We start from the raw sequence: 20,795 nt of genomic DNA on the forward strand, positions 1-20,795 counted from the left end.
TGGAAATACAGCAATGTATTGTCAGCTGATTTATGATGAATAATCTATAGTCTGATTTTTACTCTTATATTGGCGTATGAAGGAGGCTCCTTTTTCCTTTTATATTATCCTTGAAATGCAAAATTTTCAAAAACCTTGTATATACGTCGACGCGCAATTAAAAAAGGAACATACCTGTCAAATTTCATGAAAGTCGATTACCGCGTTTCGTCGTAAATTCGCAACATATAAACTTTTAAACATTAAGAGAAATGCCAAACCGTTGACTTGAATCTTAGACCTCACTTCGCTCGGTCAATTATGGAATTCACAGACAGCTCATATTAGGCTGCTTGACAGTCAGCGCGGCTGTCGTGGCGTGGATCTGGGGGGAGGGGGAGGGCTTGACTAGGCGGTTTTACACTATGTTCTTTAGAAAGTGTGTGTGTGAATGCTTTGTGTGTGTGAGATGTATTCACTATTAATATTTCTTGCTTTTAGTTTTCTTCTTATTTTATTCAATTTATTGTGAATTGATTCAGTTGTTTCCTTATAATTATTGTTAATTATCATTTAATTTCAAATTGTAAAGTATATTTTTCTATGTAACTTATCATCGTGTGTTAAATGGAAGAGGGGGATTTTATTGCCTCAATTTCACCCACATCACTTTTATTGTAAAGTGTAAAAAAGTCATCCATCTATCTAACATAGACTACATAATACAAGAAATAGCTACCTTTGGTTTTCACCTTGTACATAATCTAATGTGTAAGTGCAGCAAATAATTTTTTCATGTTTTGTAACAGGATATCAAGAAAGAGTGTTCCAAATATGATTTCACCGTGGTGGAAGCCAAAAAAATGGTAAACAAATACCTAAATAGGTATCGGGACGTAATACCTTATGATCACACCAGAATTGTATTATCAAAAGGCGGTTGCGACTACATTAATGCCAACATTGTCAAGGTATTGTTTGTGAATTTAACTTACCCTAAAGTAAGCTAGAGAGTAAATTGTGTACATCTAATTAATTTTAGCTGAATTAATCATACTCTCCACTATTGTTTTGTGATAGTTTAACTAAATTTGTTAACATTTTGAAGATTAATTGCTGTCCTAGTAAAACGATAACTTACTCAGCAAAATGCCAGGAAGCTTGATCCAACTCACGGGTTGACTCATCGATATGCTCATCTATTAAAATTAGGTGTACTAAAAATTATTGCTAATTGTCATCATTTTGGAAGTGGATATTGATTAATGCAAAACTGTTTTAGGATCTCTAGAAAGCATTCTAAGAGTTGGAAGTATTTCTAGATGCAGAATATAATTTTCTCGACTTGATTTGCTTAATGATTCATATAAATAATTTCAAATTATACTTATAAATTTTTAATTCATATAATTCCATTATTCATGTAATTTTTTATTATATTTAAATTTATTTATTATTGTAAATAATCGTCATGATTCATATAAATAATTTTGAAGATGAATAACGTCTGCGATTATACCTGGATAATAGCAACAATATATGCTACATGGACAGTTTGACACTTCCCCAGATACTTTGTATGTACCGTACGCGTACGTACATGTAGTAATGTGAAGAAAAATTCTAAAAATCCGATGAGTGCAATTCCCGTATTGTAAACCGTTCAGAAATTTCCACTTCAAATTGTAATTGCCAACTTACTATTCATTAACTCATGATACTTTTCCGTATGTTTTCAGGTGGAAAAGGCAGATAGACATTATATTTTAACACAAGGACCACTGCCTCACACCACAAGTCATTTTTGGTTGATGGTGTGGGAACAAAATTGCAAAGCTGTTATTATGTTGAACAAAGTTATAGAAAAAAATATGGTGAGTTTATTTTGTATCTGAAGTGCTTGAAATAATATTTTCTGATTTTCAAAAATTTGTTGTTTTTGAGAGAGAAACTGAATGAGCAAAGGGTTCTCCCTCCTATCTCATGAAAAAATACCTTATGGACTGAGGTCTCGTGAAATACCTTCAAACCATCTCAAGAACCAACAACGTAGTAGCTCACTAAATGACTTATCCTGAGTCATTCATTCAAAATGGCTATCCAAATGGGTAGACTGCTGGGTGTCATCCCATCACCTGGTCATCCCGTCAAGATGTTATCTCTAAAACCGGGTTTTGAGGTGACCGGTTGACGCCGACAACTTTTCAACTTTCTAAGAAGGTGCCATGCAGACCCCTGCGACCGGGTGACGCGAGCGAGAAGACACCCAGTCGCGTACCCGGCCCAATGATATCATGGATTGGTTATAAAAAGAGAATGTGCAGCCTGGATAATTGAAGCTGGGAATTTTCAAACCAATTGAATTTGTTTATGTTTTCAGATCAAATGTCACCAGTACTGGCCAGAAGGATCGAGAAACGGTGGCGACGACGTTATGCTACTCGCAGATGTAGGACTCAAAGTTGAGTTGATATCAGAAACAGATTGCTCATATTACATAACCAGAAAATTGAGGTATGATTATCTATTTACACATGATTTCTTATTCAAATCACATTCATAAATAATTTCCTATTTCCTAATTCGCTGATATTTGATTTTTACGCCACAAGGCATTATAATAAGAATGCAAATTTTCCAGATACAGTGAATCCTCAAGTATAACGCTTTTCACAGAACCATAATGGACTTCATACGGAAAAATTCTCTGTATCGGGTGAAAAATTTTCCCTACTTAAGTAATGACTGTATTATAAATATCAGGGTATATTATGGTAGCCATTAACGACATGACAAGTGTTGAACATGTATATACAAACATGTCTTCATACATTATTGTGTCATTACAGCGAAAGGCGACGAGTAAACGTTTTTGAGATTAGGTTTTTGTATTATCGATTTTTTGTCGTTTATTTTTTCTTCTCTATTTTATTTGAGATTAATTTTTTTGTATAATTATAATTTGTTACTTTCCAATGGTTTCTTTATTGTCATAGGTTGTTTATTTTATAATGTTTTAACGAAAACAGCTGTTTTGTTGGATGTTCACACATGTTCAACACACTTGTCCTGTCGTTAGTGGCCACCCTTATGTACAGCAAAAGTAAAATGGACTTCAATATGATTTAAAACAAAAATAAATACGAGGAATAGTTTTGGTGAAAAGAATAAATATTTTTTTAATAAAGGAAAACCTAAATTTGGAAGAAAAAATAACATAAGAAATGCCTTAGTATTTTAGGCTATCTACCAATGTGTTCACATCAGTGTTTGTTACATAAATAAATGAATGAAACTGTCATCTAAAACACATTCAAGACTTACAGAATCAATGATTAAGCTTTTCATCTTAATTAGATTTTTACTTGGTAGCGAAGATGAAAAATAACTATTTTCTATTCTATTGTCTTAGTTTGTAAATTTTGCCTATGATTTCTATGAAGTTTTCGAGTTTAGCCTATAAATTTTGTCATGAAGAAAACATACAATAAAAAGATATACCATGTTATAAAGATAGATAGATTAAATAGCATCCACTGCCCACCTAAAACAGGGCGATCAGGAACTTGTCAAAAAATCTAAATGGTCGAACAAAAAAGACACAGCAACAAATACACAAGACACAGGAAAAGAAAGCATTATACCATTCATGTGGAGTAATGTTGAATGTACTCTTCCTTCAAGTAGAAAACACTCTTGGAAAAATCTATCTTTAATTGAGATCTAAAGTCGTGTTCATTTATATTCTTCATGAAATCAGGTAAAATATTATATAATTTATTGGATACCAGAGCTTCTGACGCCTCTCTTATAGAAAGTGGAGCGATGCATCTCATCTCTCAACAAGTGTTTATTCCTGGTATTATGAAAATGAACATCATCACCACGAGTAAAATAACATTGATTTCTCTCAACAAAGCAAAGGGCCTCCAGAATGTAGACACTAGGTAAAGGAAGAATTTTTAGACTTGAAATGGGGTCTACAGCTATTTCTTTGTGACTCCCCAACCATTACCCTAATAGCCCATTTTTTAATCCTAAAAACCTCAACAAAGTCACATGAACTACCCAAGAAAACTATTTCATAAGACAGTAAAGAGAGTAAAGAGTGAAAAAGAACAAAATAGATTTCTCTAAGGGATTCCAAATTGAGAAATTGTTTTAATGACCTTAATGCAAAGATGACTGAACTCAACCTTTTTTTCAAATGTTGAAGATGAGGCTTCCAGGAAAGTTTGTTGTCAATATTTATAACAAGAACTTTTATTTCACTTACATTTTCTATAGTGTGATCCTGCAATTCAACATTGAAGCTGTCTGTAGATCTGAAAGGGAGATTTTTGTGTTATCTATACAGGGTGGGTGAAAAGTCCGAGAACGGCTTAATATCTCATACACAAAGGTAATTTGATGGTGGGTGTGATTGGGGATCCTACTCAAATTGAAAAAACTACTTTACAATGACTTTAAAAATCTGGTCCGCCATCTTGGATCCGCCTTATTGAATGCAACTTCATTTTTTTAAATAGGAAGGTGGTCATGCAATCCATGATTTCGATAGGGAATTTCAAGAAAAAATGAATGGCTGAAACCGCATATCCATATCTCAAACCGTTTCGGAAATATTCACATTATTAATAAATACTATTCAAAGCAGAAAAGAGAGAAAGGCTTAGTACCTCATAAAAAGAAATGATTCCAAGGTGGGTGTGATTGGTGATGTTACTCAAATTGAAAATACTACTTTACTATGGCTTTAAAAATCTGGTCCACCATCTTGGATCTGCCATTTTGAATGCAACTTTATTTTTTTAAATAGGAAGGTGGTGATGTGATACATGGTTTCGATACGAAATTTCAAGAAAAAATGAATGGCGAAAACCGCACATCGATATCTCTAACCGTTTAGAAGATATTCACATTATTAATCAATACCACTCATGAATTTAATTTCTGATTTGCATGGTACTGATTGATAATGTGAATATCTTCTGAACGGTTTGCAATATCGATGTGTGGTTTTCGCCATTCATTTTTTCTTGAAATTTCGTATCGAAATCATGTATCACATCACCACCTTCCTATTTAAAAAAATAAAGTTGCATTCAAAATGGTGGATCCAAGATGGTGGACCAGGTTTTTAAAGTCATAGTAAAGTAGTATTTTCAATTCGAGTAACATCACCAATCACACCCACCTTGGAATCACTTCTTTTTATGTGATGTTTGCGGTGTTTCAGTGATTAAACTGTACTGGTCCCACCAGGGGTACCAATTTGAGGTGAGGTCCCACCAGGGGTACCAATTTGCTGTGTTTCGGTGATTAAACTGTACTGGACAGTTGGGCCAAAACTTGTGTTGGATAAGACATCGGTTTCCTTTTATATAAATCATAGGTAGCCCTGTATTAATTTATCCTAAAATAACTAATTCTAATATGAGAAAGGATAATATAATGACTTAAGAGCATTTTGACTAACTGTGAAATATGTAATAGGCAATGTTTCAAGCATATTACAGAGTTCGAACATGACAAACAATAAAACTTTATAATAATAATAAAGAAACACCATACCAAAAATCCAGAATTATTGTTAATGCATGAATAATCATACGATAATGCTCGGGAGGTTAGTTTGAAAGACATTTACAAATTACGAATTACAGAAAAGTTACCAAGAGAAAAACAAGAACTCATAGCGTATTTTGCTTTCATCGAGTTTACATCTACTACAAAATTAATATAAGTTTTAAGAAGTTGGCATAAATAAAACTTTAAAATAAATTTATCAAAGGACATTGCAAAGAGCACATTTTGAGAGAGAAGATCATAGCCGAAGAGAACAAGTGAAACGGAAAATGGATATGCAAAACAACTAGTTTTGCATTGCCAACTGAATCAAATAAAACACATATTTTAGAGTTTAATTAATTTAGGTTAGTTCTAAGTCATTGCTGTATATAATTTTAAGATTCAATAATAAATTTATATTTCTCAAATGTATTTTAATAATTTATTGAACCAAAATGAATCTTATATACCAAATAACTATTGAATGGATATCGAATATCGATGTTTGAAGAAAAGATCAATGTTCAATATTTTGTGTTCGATTAAAATCGATCTACATTAACAGCACCCAATTTGAAATTCTAAAAGTGTCAAAGTATTGTAATATTACATGTTCTGTTTTTGCCATTCATTTTTACTTTAAATTCTGTATCGAAATCATGTATCGCACGACCAGCTTCCTATTTAAAAAAATGAAGTTGCATTCAATATGGCGGATCCAAGATGGCGGACCAGATTTTTTAAGTCATTATAAAGTAGTTTTTTTCAATTTGAGTAGGATTCCCAATCACACCCACCGTCAAATTACCTTTGTGTATGAGATATTAAGCCGTTCTTGGACTTTTCACCCATCCTGTATAAGAATCAACATGTTTGCTGCAAGCGTTTATGTTACAAATTTCTTTGTTAACTCAGCCGATAGTCCTGATAGTTATTTTTCGTGAAACCTATGTGATGCGTGTCAGGTTGTGTGCCAGTGGTAGTCTTTCATACTATGCCGTTCTTACACTATTACCCCCAAGACTACAGTAATATTAAACAGTCGTTGACAGTAGTCGGCTTCAGTTAACAAAAATCTGTTTTAAATTTGTAACATAAAAGATCTATACCATGGGATATATTCTTATGCCATACTTTCTATTTGGTTTTGTGGATGACGTCGATGTGAAGTGAGATGTGAGTTGCGTTTACTTTCAGACTGACAGACGTGGAGTGCGGGGAGAGCCGCGAGATAGTGCATTTCCAGTACACAACCTGGCCGGACTACGGGATCCCGCAGAGTCCGACAGCGTTCCTGCACTTCCTCGGTGACATCCGACGCAGCGGCGCCCTGGGCTCTGACGTCGGTCCGGCTATCGTGCACTGTTCGGCTGGCATCGGCCGATCCGGCTCCTTCTGCCTCGTCGACTCCTGTCTGGTCATCATCAAGGACAAGCAGGACTCTTGCGAGGGCATCACCATCCGCGACATTCTCATGGAGATGCGCAAGTATCGCATGGGCCTTGTGCAGACGGCCGAACAGCTCAGGTTCTGCTATCTCGCCATCATTGAGGGCCTCAAGGACAACTTCGAAAATGTCAGTTCTCTATCTCTTTATACAGCGTGTTCTACGAAAGGCGTTTAGCCGAAGCCCATACATTTACATGATATTTGCTAAAAAAATGTCTAGTAATTTTTTTATATTGACCTTAGTTTTCCAGATATGTCGATTTTTCTATATTTTTGGAAAACGTCAATAACTATGATTCATTAATTGAATGATTATATTTCAGCCAGCAAAATACACTAGGCCATGCCAGTACAATAAGATTACAAATATAATAGAATTACAATAATAATAATAATTATTATAAAGACAATACATAACATGCAATAGAAAACTATTAGTCAAAATGTAATTCTAAGAATATGGTTGGATAGAGGAAGAATTAATAGTGTCCAATAAGATTCATATAATATGTTCCTCTGAACGTTTTGAACTTTTTATGAGCGCTTAAAGTTGGAAAAAGTAATTGGTTGAGTTGAAAGCCAAATTTCAAACAGTTTGAACGCTCAAAAAATTTTATGAGTCTCTTTGGAATTTCTTCCTCTCTCAAATCATTTCCTTAGAATTTTGATAGTTTTCTAGTTATTGATGCTTTCAAAAAATATCGAAAAACTACATATCTCGTAAACTAAGGTCGATATGATATAATTTTACTAGACATTTTTTTGTAAATTCCATGTACAATCTATGGTCTTCGGCTGTTACAACTTTCGTTGGACACTCTGTATATCTCTCTCTCTCTTGCTATATTGATGGATAGGATGTTGTTCTCAAAGATTCTTCTATTGTGTTGTCAATTTTTGATTTGTAAGGCTTTAAAAAACTTCTGGATTTAAAAATCTGAGTAACAACAAGCAGATAAAAAACTTATTTTCATTATCTTGCGATAAATGAATACATTCATTAGAACTTGACTAAGACACTTAACATGGAAAGAGAATGCTACCACTAATACAAAACTTCAGAGATTCTTGTATGTTATGTTACCTTTATAACTGAAACCACTCCACACTCCATTTCAATTACAGATGTAATATCAATGAAACTTACCAATTAAAGCATTCATTCAATCTTCTATTAAAACTTGTAAAATGGCATTATTCAACGTGATTAGCATGTTATGTTTTGCAGAGTGAGCTGCCGATCAACGAAATCGAGATCAACAACCACGAAGAGGAGCCACCTCCTCTGCCGCCACCGAGAAGCGAGTCGTTGCCGCCGCTGCCTCCGCTGCCCCAACCGCCTCCCGATGACGACGATGATGATGATGATGAGGAAGACGACGATGATGTTGATGATGACGATGATGAGTCTCCATCCCCCAGTTCCTCCGATTCCGGATTGGATCGCGAGCCCGAGAATGGTCCCAAATCTCCAACGTAAGTAACTTATCGAATCGGCAATAGGTTTTTCAAATGTTCGGTTTATTAAGACGTATCTATTCATCAAAAACCCCCATTGAGATTGGCTCACTCTTGAGTTTGTTTATGTTATTGCGGATAACACAATTGCACCCCATGGGTATTGAGATTGAGGCCCGGTTGCACAAAAGCCACTTAAATTTTATCGTGATTAATTTCACGAGAACCAATCTGAGAAGGCTTTAGATTGGCTCTCGTGAAATTATCAAGATTGAAATTTAACCGACTTTTGTGCAACCCTTTTTCGAAAAAAGGCTTCTCTGATTGGCTCGCGTGAAATTTATCATGATTAATATGTAACCGGTTTTTGTGCAACCGGCAGTAAGTATATAGCTGCGTACACATATTCGCGCTTCCAACCCGCACCGAGCACGCTCCTCCCTCGTACCGCCCTCGTACCACCATCGAACCACAGTCGCTCCTCCCACGCACCCATCATGAACGTTACGGAAGATGTTAGATCTTCTCGCGTTCCCCGGTCGAACCACTATTGCTCGCCGGTCGATCATCAATCGCTGTGCTGGAGTGACGTTCGGTTGCGGAGCAGAGCGAGAGTCTGTACGCACCTTTAGATGACACCACTGAATTTCTGAAAACAACTGAAACTGGACGTACTGAAGCTGCCTATCTGGGCTAATGAAGCTGAAAACTAGAAGAAAGTAATGTCGCTCTTCTGTTGATGTATGCATTCTGGTAATTTCAAGTTTTGACAACCATCTATTTGCTACAAATTCATTTGAAATGAGTCAATGATGTGAACTGCGCGACTTAAGTCCATCATGTGTTTCCCTAGGCTGAATTTTTCAATTCGGCTATAAGAAGGTCGAGACTGGGTGACAATATTTGAAGACAAAGTTTACAATCTGAGACTCAATAAAAACACAAAATTAATTAACCTATAAAGTAGTATAAATCAATTGTAAAAGTAGTTGAAGTCTATAAATTAAATTGTTCTATAATGAGATCTACGTTTTAAAGTCAATGGATTACATAAGAGAGTGTACTTTCCTTTTCTTTCGTACTTTCCTTTTCTTTCCTCTTTCTGAAGAGAGTGTACAGTCTCGGTTTTATGAGTTGATCCCTGAGCCGATTTACCGCTACCACAGCATCATGGAGATAACACGCTAATAATTTTTACACGAAATGTATTCATCCACAAGTACATTTTCATTGCAGGAAACGCAATCTTATTGTCAGGTACAATAACTTGTAACTTATAACTCACTGTAATTCAAATAAATTCACAAGGTGTTAGCAGAAATTGTATATTTTATCATATAATGTCAAATGGAAATTTAAAGAATCAAACTACTACTACTGATCTATATTTCTGATTTTATTCACTTTCAAAAATGAGAAATTTGATTTTTGGGGTATCTCTGAATTAATGACCGTTTAGAACATAGACGATCCCTTCCGTTGAACATGCAGTACACTTAATATATGTGTACTCCAAACCACTCAACTTCTACTTTAAATTCTCACCTGCCAGTAAGCTCACCAAGATTAGTGGTAAGAAATTCACGGTCAAATTTTGGGTAATTATAATTTCTAGTATTTACATAACAATGTTGTTAATGCTACATTATATTGAACAGACATCCCGTGTTATCGGATGGGCACGTTATTAGTCGGTCCCGGCTGAAGTATGATAGTCGTGAGGCCCAAATGATTTATTCAGGTCAGGTGGGACCTTCCCGCAAGGCACTCCTCACCAACAAAAGCCATAAGAATTTACTTTACTTATTGGATAGACATCTATGGATTGATGAATCTTTGTTTTTTTTTTTGCCGATGAATATACTGTATTATTACATGAAAATTTTAAAATCAAAATACCCTTTTAACATATATTTTTATTTTCACACAACATGTTTCGAACTTTTAAGTAATTTTCAAGTGTGAATCACATCATATTTTGTACATATTAGTAGCCCTAAACAGGAAAGTGAACAGTGTATTGTTATGGTTTTATAAATTCAGTTAAATTATATTATTCAGCAATTACTTGAATCAATCTAATATAGGTTACAGTAACTATATTACCCACAGTATGGCCATTGGAATTTTTTCCCGCCGCCGCCATGAAGATTCCAAATTTGAATTTTACAATTGAGCTTATATGGGATTATAAGTGAAATCGCTTGCTTTTACTTATTAAAGTATATTTTTGTGATTATTAACTTCGATATAATTTATTTCATGTTTTTTCTATATTCCCAATATAGTTTTGGAACTTGAAATAGTAAATCGTAGATAATAGCGAGTAAAAATGAAAGGTAGGTAACGTAACCTGAAAGCTGAATTTCCAAAAAAATACCATGAAACTTTTGAAATGTGTCATGATATTGTAATAAATTTTGTTCCATTGACAAATAATAAAGTTCTCATATCTATTTCTAGAAGCATGATGGAAATAACATCACAATAGGTTCCATAACATTTAAATAGTTTGTTTTATTCAGCCAATAAGTCTGACGAAAATATTGTAAAGCACAAAATTGAATATAAACTCTGGAAGAGCCAATTATTCCAGCCATAGTACTACTTGATGAGTTCAATAAACATGTAAGAAATTGAAAAATAACACACATAACCATTATTGTTTATATTTAGTGATAGTTCTAATCTTAACCACTGCTCGTGGTAATGCAACTCGAAAATCATATCAATAGCTATTGTACCAACATGTTATGGGTAGGGTACTCAGTACTGAAGATAATCAATCAGAGAAGTCAAGACGTCTTTAATCAGCACTTAATCATGGTTAAATATTTCATAAAATGTTATATTCAATTGAGCCACAACAAATATTTTGAAATTGGATTATTTGAAATTCGATCCAATAAATGGGATGAGGAAATACACAAAATTGAAATTTATCTTTCTACATATTATTTATATAGATCCCTGGTTCCCAATAAGTTGTCCACGAAAGCTCTAGAAGTGGTCCGCGAGGAGTCCTAGAAGGAAAATTGATGTTTTAAGCTTTATTATTGTTTTTTAAAGTTATATTTTTTGTCTATATTAAAGTATAATCAATTTCTCTTCGAAAATGATATATCAAACTCATCTTAAGTTTATAATATGTTTCCAATCGGTAAAATAAGTGATAAGTTCCAAATGTCTAATGCTATAAGATAGGATTTGAAAGTTTGTTTGGAATCTTAATGGCGGATTTGTACCATGTGACCGAGCTAACCAATCAGAAGCGTGACAGTCAATGGACATACTGTGGGTAATATAGTTACTGTAATATAGGTCAATTCAATAAAAGCTTGCAATCGCTCGTTCTAAGTAATTTGCAAGCAAATGCTAGTATGCGAGTCAGCTGTATGATTTTTTATAGCTAGAACCAATGACTAGTTGCTAGTCACCAGATTCTAGTTTTTATTAAATGGAACCATTGTCTGTATTATATGTAACTGATGTGAATGATATTTTGTGAACAGGAGCGAAGGATTGAGACAGCGAATGAAGGAGAAGCAGCAAAGGACGGCGGACAAGGTGGCCGAGATGAAGAGGAAACAGAAGGAGGCCGAGGATTGGGCTCAACTAAAGAGGTCGTTATTGAGTCCTTTAAGTCTAAGCATTGGTGCATTTATTGTTGGAGGAGCTGTAGCCTTCTCCTACTATATCATCACTAGAGTATGAATTTATTGCAGATGATTGGAAGCTAACTTGCTATGTATTCAGTCCACATTCCGATTAGCTTTTCTCACCTGTGATAACAAGCGCCAAATTAAATCAACTAATACTCGTGTTAATATGCGAATGGATTCAATTGAATTTTTAAATCAAAGATCTCTGTGTCTAATTGAGTAAATGTTTTTATTCGGCATTATTAAGGGCTCACAGACAAAAGCTGTCATGGAATAAAATTTTCAATTATTAGAACAGTACAATGAATTTGCTTGGTCAATTATTTCATAGTAATCATTAATAATTAATTATGATCTATAGTTATTACTATACCTCATTTAAATCAAAATTATATTTCATATTACTTTTCCCTGACAAATTAGAATTGAATAATTCTTGCTGGCCATGCTTCTCCTTAATTTCCCAGTAGACGTATGTGGATTCAAAAAGCTGATATAGTTTTGTAAACGTTGAAATTGAAACCCTTTAGGATTGCTTTCCAAAATCCTATAATGTTTACATTTTTCCGAATCAATTTCTCTATAAATTTATCTCTTTTTTCTGTATTGATGGCAAAATAACCTTTCTTCCAACGACTCTACACCGAATCTCGACAAGTTTTATTTTAATTTATTTCCATCTAGTGGTTGAATGGTTTTTACTCTCGAAATTTTTCCATTTGTCTCAGAATTTTCTCCTTTGTAACTAACTTATTCCAGTTATCTTGAAGTATTTTTTCTCGTGAATTCTAGTTTTTCCTATTCCAAGCATCTTTATTGTTTCTAAAAATGTTTTTTTTATTCTTCTATTAGATAACTTAAGATATTTTCCCTTGAAAATTTTAAAAATCTAGCAGTTCCTCTATATGATACTTCATTCTCCATTATATGTACTATATAATCCAGCATTCTATGGAACCAATTACTAAAAACCTGCAATTAGTATTCATAATTTTTTAGTTCAAAGCCTAGAAGTACACTATTATTGAATTATTTGTAGTTTCACTTCAGTTGGTTTTAAAATGAAACGAATAAATAATTGCTTGAAAAATAAACATTACAGTAAGCTTACATAATATCGCAATACTGTATCCTCAGTGTATCATGAAGATGATGAACTGAGCTCCAAAACCTGACTTTGAGCGAAATAAAATTTTATTTTTATTTTCGATTCATAAAATAAAAACTATAGAGGAATTGATGAAATTTCTGATCTGATAATATTATTTCGTATGCCGTTCAAATTCGAATGTGTCTGAACATTTTTCAACTAAGAAAATATTGCTTTAACTATTAAATCGTAATTATAACAGTAACGCCTTTCTACTCAGTACAAATATATTATTATACAATCGTGTTTCTCAAACGTTGACCTTATCTTGCGGGTCGATTCGAATGTATTTCTTACTTAATATCCTTTTTTCTTCAATAAATACCATCACTTGAATAATATTGTAGTCTAAGAAGAAGGCTACAACTTCTTGCCTAAATCTTGACAATACTCTATTTTTTCATTTTGCATACTTAATGCATTCAGTAATAGTAATAATAGATATTTCTGCATAATAGTTTTGTACTATTCTAGAGCTTAGTACGAGTATCAGAATGTTTATTCAAACCATTATTAATTAATGTGTCAAGGCTTGATTTTATTCAATACATTTTCAATGGCTAAATCTGTAGATAATAGCCTAAATTAATAAGGTGTGTCGTAGTGCAAGTTACTCTTATGATGAATTAGCACACTTTTATGTGTGATAACAGAAAAGACTGATGAATGGGTTCGTACCTATTGTTGAGCTGGCACAGGAGAGTTTATTTTTGACGTTGTATATTTTTTATATGCCTTGAATGTGTACTTTCTACCAACTGTCATTTCTGAGCAAGTCTGATCTCGATTTTCAAAATAATACAATAACTATTTCTAATGGTATTAAAGTTTTGAGGTTTGGATGTCTCTATTCGAATTGAGCTAAGAAGTTTATTTTAGAATAGAATGTTACTGTATTGTCATATTAAAATAATAGATAATAATATTCTACAATAGGGTTAACGTATAGCTTGTGTAATAGGAATGAGAGTAAACACGACATAAGTATTTAATACCTTAAGAAAGGTTTTTAATACTTATGTCGTGTTTACTCTCATTCCTATTACAATTTTAATAACTTGAACTATACAGGTTTCGAATTGGGATGAGTTTGTTTGGAGACTTAGTAACAGTAATAACAAATTCAAAACATATGTTGTTATACTACATTCTTCCCCCCAAAGAGTTAATGAATGTAGTCATTCAAATAATTAGGAGGTCTTCTATTTCTAAAACTTCTTCTTGGATATGTATTTTGATTTTCTTGTCCAGTAGTCTGTTGTCTAGGTTGTAAGCTCTCGGCAGTAGTACTAGTTTCGTTTTCTTGGTTTTGGGTTGCTTGAGGATTATGGAAGTATTCAAGTTCAGGTTCGGAAGTTGGTAATTGAGAATTTTCATAATTTTCAGAATCGGTTTGTTCTTTGTGATCTCTGTTTTCGTACTCTCCAACTGGAGCAAGATGACGTGTTGATACTGTGGTTTCTCTTCCATCAGGTAGCTTTACATGTGCATACTCAGCATTTCCATGTAGAAGTTGGACCTCTTCAACAAGTGGCTCATATTTAGATGTTCGATTGAATTTTTTTAAATAGACAGGGCCGGAATTGAGAAGCCAAGAAGGAGCTGAAACACCATTGTTTCCAGATCTACGTGGGTGTAAAAACATACGCTCATGAGGAGTTTGATTTGTGGCTGTGCAAAGTAATGTTCTTGTTGAGCTAAGAGCATCTTCTAAAACTGACTCCCATTGATTTATTTCTAAATTAAGTGATTTTAATGCTAGCTCAATCGTTTTCCATAGAATACCATTATATCTTTCAACCTGTCCATTACCTGCTGGGTTGTAAGCAGTGGTTCTGCTAGTTGCAATTCCATGCGAGTTTAGGTAATTTTTCAAGTCTTGACTCATAAATGATGTTCCTCTGTCTGAATGTATGTAACTAGGAACCCCAAACGTAGAAAACAGGGTCTTCAGTTTTGATTTAACTGTAGATGATGACATGTCTGGACATGGGAAAGCAAAAGGGAACCGTGAAAACTCATCTACTATTACCAATAAATAACGATTTCGACTTGATGAAGGCAGAGGGCCTTTGAAATCGATATTTAGCCGTTCAAATGCAGAAGTGGCTTTAATCAGAGTCCCTTTGTGTTTGAAGAATTTGGGCTTGACAGCAGCACACACTTTGCAGGAGTTTGTTATACGTCTGATTTCATCAATTGAGTAGGGTAAGTTTTTACTCCGAACCCAGTGGTACAACCGTGTTATGCCTGGGTGGCATAGAGACTCATGTAAATCAACTAATAGATTTTCCTGATTTTGGATTGAAGAACATACTCTAGACAGAGCATCAGCAGCCATATTATCTTTGCCAGGTCTATATACAATATCGTAATGAAAACAAGACAGTTCCAGTTTCCACCTCATTATCTTTTCATTTTTCACTTTACCATGACGGTTGACGCTTTACCATACTACAGCTTGACATGACAGAGGTGAAATAGATCTTACACTTTTAATTATGAGGAACGTTCCTTGTTAGAATAGTTATGCGAATTTGAAAAGAATGAAAAAAATTCAGATTTTCCCTATTATAAAATGATTCATCAACTGACTGTAATGCAGTACTATTATAAAAATTACTTCACAGTCCTATTCAATTAGAAACATCCCAACCTACTAATTTTAACGTCATTTCGTATTGTAAATGTTATGTCATGTGAGATAGCACTGCGGGTTTTATGTCACAAATATATTCTACTTTAGAAAATGTTTGAAGTTTTAAAGTAACTAGTGGTACAATGAGAGTCTATTTCTATTGTTCTTGAATCCTACAGTAAAGTTCACGTCATATTGATAAAAATGCAGCATTTTAAAGATTTTAAAAATGCAGCATTTTAATATTTGATCTTATCCCTCAACTTCGATGTTCACAAATTTCCATGATTTAATTTTACAATATATTACATGTGCCATTTCTAATTATTGCTGTACATAATGTTTGAACTTGTATTTGAATAATGCATTATGATGATGTTCATTAATTGTTGCTCGCTTAGAAATCGCTCGGTTTGAATGGGGGGGATGATTCTTCTGCTTGAACCAGTTGACATGATGATGATGATGATATTACTAAACAGAGGATTGTAATTTGTGCAATTATAATAACTATTTATTACTTAGACTGTGTTTATAGTAGGCCTATAATTTATTTATGAATATTTGCTGGTTTTTCAAATAGATGAGGGGAATAACATTGTTTGAAAAGCATTAGATGACAAATATTTTCTTATTGTAGATAATTATCGTTTGTGAAATATTTTTACTAATAATAATTGAATAATGATAATTTCTTAAACCTTACTATTTTACTATTAATCTTAAAGATTTCAAATTTCAATGTATTTGCTAAAATTCGAGAATTTAAGTTAATAAATTGTAATTTGTTCAGTGTACAGTAAACATTATCGTATATTCATAACTATTTGTGTATGTTGTGATATTGTAATGACTAATTTTCAAGCCTACTTATAAAAAACTGGTATGTAATGAGATTATAAAATGTAACGGCCTCTTGAAATTAATAGTAGATAACAAATTCAAAATAATTATATTGAAGTTTCAACTAATATCAAATGTCTATCCCTCATACAAAAAAGAATCTAGAGTTCAATAGTTAGTTTAAAGAATGGCAATAAGAAACAAAACTAGGATTGATTATGTTTGAGTTTTGGATATCCAATTCTGTATTGCAAGGATCTACTTTTTTAATAAATTTTCCATTAAATCACATCGATCATAAGAGTGAATTCGGTTTAGATACAGAATATTTTATAAGTTTTGAGTAGGCTGTTTTTGGTAAGGATAATACTAGTTGGCTATGTTTACCTCTATCGATATGTATTTAACTAAAATTATTAATGTGAGTGTATAGAATTGTGGAAGCAGATAATTAACAATATACAGGTCTTATTCAATGATGAATTAATACATTTACAAACGTTTCTCATCTATTGATAATAATATTTTGAAAACAAATTGAATGTTATACCGTACACTATTTTGTAAGCTTTAAAATAAAAACAATTTTTTGTATAACAGTAGATATGTATATGGTTCATTTTGGTGGTCCTGACCAGTTTATTGAGAATGGTTTTGCAGGCGGCGCGTGGATGAGGCCGAACATCAGCCCACCAAAGACAATGTCATCAGTCATCAATGAGAATTGGCCTCTGCTCTGGACACCATCTTACATCACAATCCGACATTATCTTTCTCTAATGACTACTCGGACTTAAATTCAAGGGGTATTAAAGTTGATATTTACATTTAGATAGATAATTATCACATTATTTATTAGTCTTATTGATATCAGTCAGTTACAACAATACTCATTAAATAGTATAAAATTGATTTTTATACCAGCGTTTCTCCTGCTTGAATGTTATTGTTCCATTTTAGAAAATATTGTTATTGGCGGGGAATAGCTAGCTCAAAATATATGAATTTTTACAGTTGCAAGTAGTAATCCATCTAATATTAAGATCTTTCCCCCTTGAAGTTCCTTCTCCGAAGTCGTTTGTCCAGAATCGAGGACAGCACTAAGGCATTACGCAATATCCAATGTAATCTTTAGTCTGTACATGCGTAGTTCGGACCGAGTCTACTCATTATGTAATACTGTACTTATTCCGATGAAGTTTTGGTAATCTACCACTTAGCGCGAAGTTTTTATATTTTGTCAACGTTTAGCAGTACCCATTCTTGAGAATTCAGCCAGGTTAGATATGAATGATATACATCAGTATAGATTATCATTCATAAAATTGTGTATTTATTAGTCGAGCAATTTGATACGGAGCGCAGCATTATGACAACCCTTCTATGCTTTTGCAAAAGTCATAATGGACAACTGACCTAAACGCCCGTATTTATATTTCATTCGAACTTGACAAAGAACAATCGACTAAACCAATCAGAACGTTATAGTACTGTATTTGGTTTCTAGGCAACTTGTACTTTGTTCAATTCACTGCCACTAGAGATGGCAAAAAATGCCAGCAGGAAAGGATCGCATTGGCATTGTTGAAAAATTAGGTTCATTCACCTGAGATACAATGGCATTGAGTTATTCATTACATCACAGCCACCTATAATCCTATGCTATTAAACGAGCAATTTCTGTTTAGATGTTTATATATCTGTATTTGACCTGATCTCGAAAACGGCTCTAACGATTTTCACGAAATTTGAAAGAAAGTAGGTTTATGATATTATGAAAATTCGATTGCTCTAGGTCTCAATCCTGGGATAACTCGCTGAAGGACATTAAAAGGATAAATACGTCCTTAAAGGATAAAACGTCCTGAAAAAAAAGCTGGAAATGTTGTCGTCTGTTGATGGAAGTGAGTGAGCGAGTGCATGTGTGTGGAACTGAGACAGAATTATGACTCAGCTGTTGAATTTTTGTAATCATTCAATCAGTGCGGTTGTACAAGAGCCGGTTAAATTTTAATCCTGATTAATAACAAAAGAACCAATACGATACGCTATTTTTTTAATTGGTCTTCTCTGATTTGGATTAAAATTTAACATGCTTTTGTGAGAGAAATTTTTGCATTCCTCTGAGAATTAATCTCAATCCACTGTGATTAGATAGAACCTTCCTGTATGAGCTATAAAAATATTATAATTTCTTCTTTAGTAATGAATTTTATATGCTTTTGTACTTGAGAGCAGAGCTCGGTGCCCCGATACTGTACTAATTATTATACTCACCTCATTGGTCTCAGCTCTACGTTTAATTTCAGATTCTGAATTATTTCGAGACAAATATTGAGATGTTGGTTTGATCATTATTGTGCTTATGTTGAAGACTACTCCTTCCCTTAGGGGCGAGAAAAGAGAATCGGAAAATACTTAAAAAGTGGTTTTTGGGTATTGGTCTGTTTGTTTGTGGGTGTATGAGTGTATGTGTACACGATATCTCACCTCCCAATTAACGTTATGACTTGAAATTTGGAACTTTAGGTCCTTACAATATAAGGATCCGACACGAACAATTCCGATCAAATGCAAATCAAGATGGCTAAAATGTTGTCAAAAACAGGGTTTTTCGCGATTTTATCGAAAACGGCTCCAACGATTTTGATCAAACTTATAGCGTAAATAGTCATTGATAAGCTCTATCAACTGTCACAAGTCCCATATCTTTAAAACTTTCAGGAGCTCCGCCTCATCTATGCAAAATTTGATTTTAGATTCCTAATTATCAGGCTTCAGATACAATTTAAACAAAAAAAATCAAGTGGAAAAGATTGAGCATGAAAATATCTACAAATAATGTTCAGTCAGTAACATTTTCACCTAAAATTGAAAATAAGCTCGAAATTCGAGAAAATGTGATTATTCAATAAATTGCAAACTGTTGATTCTATTAAATCATTCACTATGAACATGAAGAGATAGCAGACATCGTGTGTCTCCAGCGTTATTATCCTGACACAAGCTGGATCAGATCTTTGAATAGTAGACTTGAGATGCGCGTGAACACTAGCGTCAAGGGATCAATTTTCATAACGGCAAGGAAAGTTGTGTGAGTGCACCACACCAGATTATTGTTCTCAAGAACTTTGATGCTGGTTTGCATCAACCATCTTGAATCAGCTGATCAAACAAACCTACTGAACGTGCTGCTGATCCTTGACTAATTGTGCTTGGTGCAACCCAGCGTGTCAGAATGAGCACACCTCTGCAATTTGCATAACAGTGGCGGTTTCAATCCGTCGCCGTTTGCGAATCGCAGTGGTGTACACAAGGCTCAACTCAAATTTTCAATCTAGTTCATTCATTTTGAATACTAATTATTGACGTTTCTCTTTATCGTCATCTATTTTTCTATTTGTTTCTGAACCAATTATTTTTATTCGTGCATCAAGCCTTCAATAATATTCACAGGAAAAATTCAGTTCTTTGTGACTAGGCTGTGACTTCGTATTAGGCCCAATTCACACGGAAGTGGCATATGGCGCTAACGTTTGTCACTTCCACGCCACCTACCGGGAAAACCTTGAATTCCTAATGATTTTACTGACCGGGAAAAATACCATGACTTCCTCATGAATTTTTCCAATATTACTCATGAATTTTCCATAAATTACAATTAATTTAGTAAAGAAGTTTACAGTAACAATAAACTCAAATAAAAAACACTTGATGGCTAGCAATAATAATTTGCAATGTTTTTAGCCATGATATTATAAAACAGTTACATTTTAAAATTAAGTATTTTGATGGCTTGGTTTTCTTCGGAATGAGACTTTTGTCAAGGTTTGAAGAGTCACCAACAACCGGAATCGGCTATGGTACTTTACATACATACATATAGGTACCGGCTGATTCAATAAGGACTTAACAACTTTAAAAATTCATATAAATCGTATTAAACAAGGTATAGAGCTGGTTTTGGTGTTGTTTTAAAGGAAAACACTCCAAGTTTTTTTACCAAACTAAAGATGTTCTATGTGACTTCAGTTGGTTATCCTGC

At 33.7% G+C, this 20,795-nt stretch overlaps 1 protein-coding gene across 2 annotated transcripts in view; it reads left to right on the forward strand.

Moving 5' to 3' along the window:
• The window catches only part of LOC111050514 (tyrosine-protein phosphatase non-receptor type 61F), a 20,125-nt gene extending 2,359 nt beyond the window's left edge, over window positions 1-17,766 (forward strand). Inside the window, exons 2-8 of one of the 2 annotated variants that reach the window (XM_039430890.1) lie at window positions 789-950; window positions 1,719-1,853; window positions 2,360-2,493; window positions 6,748-7,126; window positions 8,228-8,475; window positions 11,970-12,080; window positions 17,411-17,766. In XM_039430890.1, the coding sequence (XP_039286824.1) occupies window positions 789-950; window positions 1,719-1,853; window positions 2,360-2,493; window positions 6,748-7,126; window positions 8,228-8,475; window positions 11,970-12,080; window positions 17,411-17,471 (1,230 nt within the window). In that variant the 3' untranslated portion in view covers window positions 17,472-17,766. Of the gene's footprint in view, window positions 1-788; window positions 951-1,718; window positions 1,854-2,359; window positions 2,494-6,747; window positions 7,127-8,227; window positions 8,476-11,969; window positions 13,214-17,410 lie in introns of those variants that run through there. The other variant, XM_039430889.1, reaches the window with a different exon arrangement.
• The last annotated feature ends 3,029 nt before the right edge of the window (window positions 17,767-20,795 follow it).

The sequence above is a fragment of the Nilaparvata lugens genome, chromosome 6 (genome assembly GCF_014356525.2).
Source record: "Nilaparvata lugens isolate BPH chromosome 6, ASM1435652v1, whole genome shotgun sequence".
In the NCBI taxonomy this organism is placed as follows: Eukaryota; Metazoa; Arthropoda; class Insecta; order Hemiptera; family Delphacidae; genus Nilaparvata; species Nilaparvata lugens.